The sequence below is a fragment of the Ranitomeya variabilis genome, chromosome 4 (assembly GCF_051348905.1).
Source record: "Ranitomeya variabilis isolate aRanVar5 chromosome 4, aRanVar5.hap1, whole genome shotgun sequence".
Classification (NCBI taxonomy): Eukaryota; Metazoa; Chordata; class Amphibia; order Anura; family Dendrobatidae; genus Ranitomeya; species Ranitomeya variabilis.
The window spans coordinates 294,995,224-294,996,923 of record NC_135235.1 but is presented as its reverse complement, the minus strand read 5'-3'; the positions used below and the strand labels follow the sequence as shown (position 1 = coordinate 294,996,923).

Sequence of the window (1,700 nt, the reverse complement as noted above, 5' to 3'; positions counted from 1 at the left end):
GCATAGATATGACAAGGTTATAAAAGTGATTTTTTTTTTTTCTAAACCTATCAAATATCTAGAAACTCTTTTACCAAAAATTTGGTCCATAGAAACCTTTGTGTGCATAGCTTTTGGATAGAAATTTCCTAACCATATAGTTTTGACATTGCCCATAAATAGTATGTGGTTGGATCCTAAAAATGGGCCCATCTATCCTCCGTTCCTGATGTTCAACATATTTTTAGGTGAACAAAGAGTCAATTACCTCTTGTCATCCCCTTTCAGTACCAATTCTTCCTTCTAATACATACTCCCTCCATCACTGAGCCAGCTGACTGCCTTACCATGTATCTGACATCGGGACCAAAGGTACCCAATACTTGGTGGCCACCTTCCCCATTTTTTTTTTATAATAGCTGTTTAAAGGAACATAATATTTTTTATTCACAGATCATAATAGAAAATATATTTGTAAAACTGTAAATGGATAGTAGAAATTTTACAAGAGTATCAGAATTCATTCTCACCAGCCTTTCCGACGTTCCCGAGTTCCAGATTTTAATTTTCATAGTGTTTTTAATCATCTATATCATTACCGTACTTGGAAACCTGTCTATAATTTGTGCTTACATGCTGAGTTTAAACCTTCATACGCCTATGTATTTTTTTCTTGGACACTTTTCATTTCTTGAGATATGCTACATCTCTATCAATATTCCGAAAATGTTGGCCAACTCATTGGCTAAACAGAAAACCATCTCCTTCCATGGCTGCATGGTACAAGTCTACACTTTTGGTCTTTGTGGTGGGACTGAATGCTACGTGTTAGCGGCCATGGCTTATGATCGATATGTTGCCATATGTCATCCGCTCTTGTATAGCGTCATTATGAGGCAGACAGTTAATATTCTGCTGATAGTTGGATCCTACCTTGTTGGGTCAACGAACTCTCTTATACACACAGTCATCACCTTTACGTTACCGTTCTGTGGGTCTAATAGGATAAACCATATTTTCTGTGATATTCCGCCCATACTTCAACTGGCCTGTGCCGACACCAGGATGAATCAGATTGTTATATTTGTAACTAGTGTTTGTGTGGTGGTCGTTTCATTTATATTCATAGTAATATCCTACAGCTATATCATAGCAGCCATCATAAGTCTCTATTCCACCCCTGGAAGAAGGAAGGCTTTTTCTACTTGTTCATCCCATTTCACAGTTGTTACAATATTTTATGGGTCTGTTATGTTCATGTATTTAAAACCTGAGTCCAGTTCCCCAAGCCAGGACCGCTTGGTTGCTGTTATGTACACAGTTATTGCTCCCTTGTTAAACCCTTTTATATACAGTCTACGAAATAATGACGTAAAGAGGGCCCTGCTCAAAATTTACCATAAACTAAAGTTACCCAGCTAAAGGCAACACAGAATAGGATTAATATCAATCTCAAGTTAAGAATTAGCAAACATATAACAAGAAGAATTGTACTAATTTGAGTAAAGCAATGGAAAAAGGGAAAGGAGAAATAGGGGGATAGGATAGATACAATAGTACAGCATGATATAGGAACAAAGACCCTGATTCCAATTATGTATCACTTAGTTTACTGGGTGCACCAGTTGTGTTAGAATCATAGCTTTCTCTACTGCAGATCTAGCAGAGCTCAAATGCTGAGCTGTATATAACCCCACCCACATCACTGATTGGCAGATTTC

General features: G+C 37.4%; 1 protein-coding gene across 1 annotated transcript; it reads left to right on the top strand.

Moving 5' to 3' along the window:
- Nucleotides 1-465: 465 nt before the first annotated feature.
- Nucleotides 466-1,401, top strand: LOC143767846 (olfactory receptor 5G9-like). The gene has a single exon (XM_077256368.1). The coding sequence runs from the start codon at nucleotides 466-468 to the stop codon at nucleotides 1,399-1,401; it is 936 nt and encodes a 311-aa protein (XP_077112483.1).
- Nucleotides 1,402-1,700: the final 299 nt, after the last annotated feature.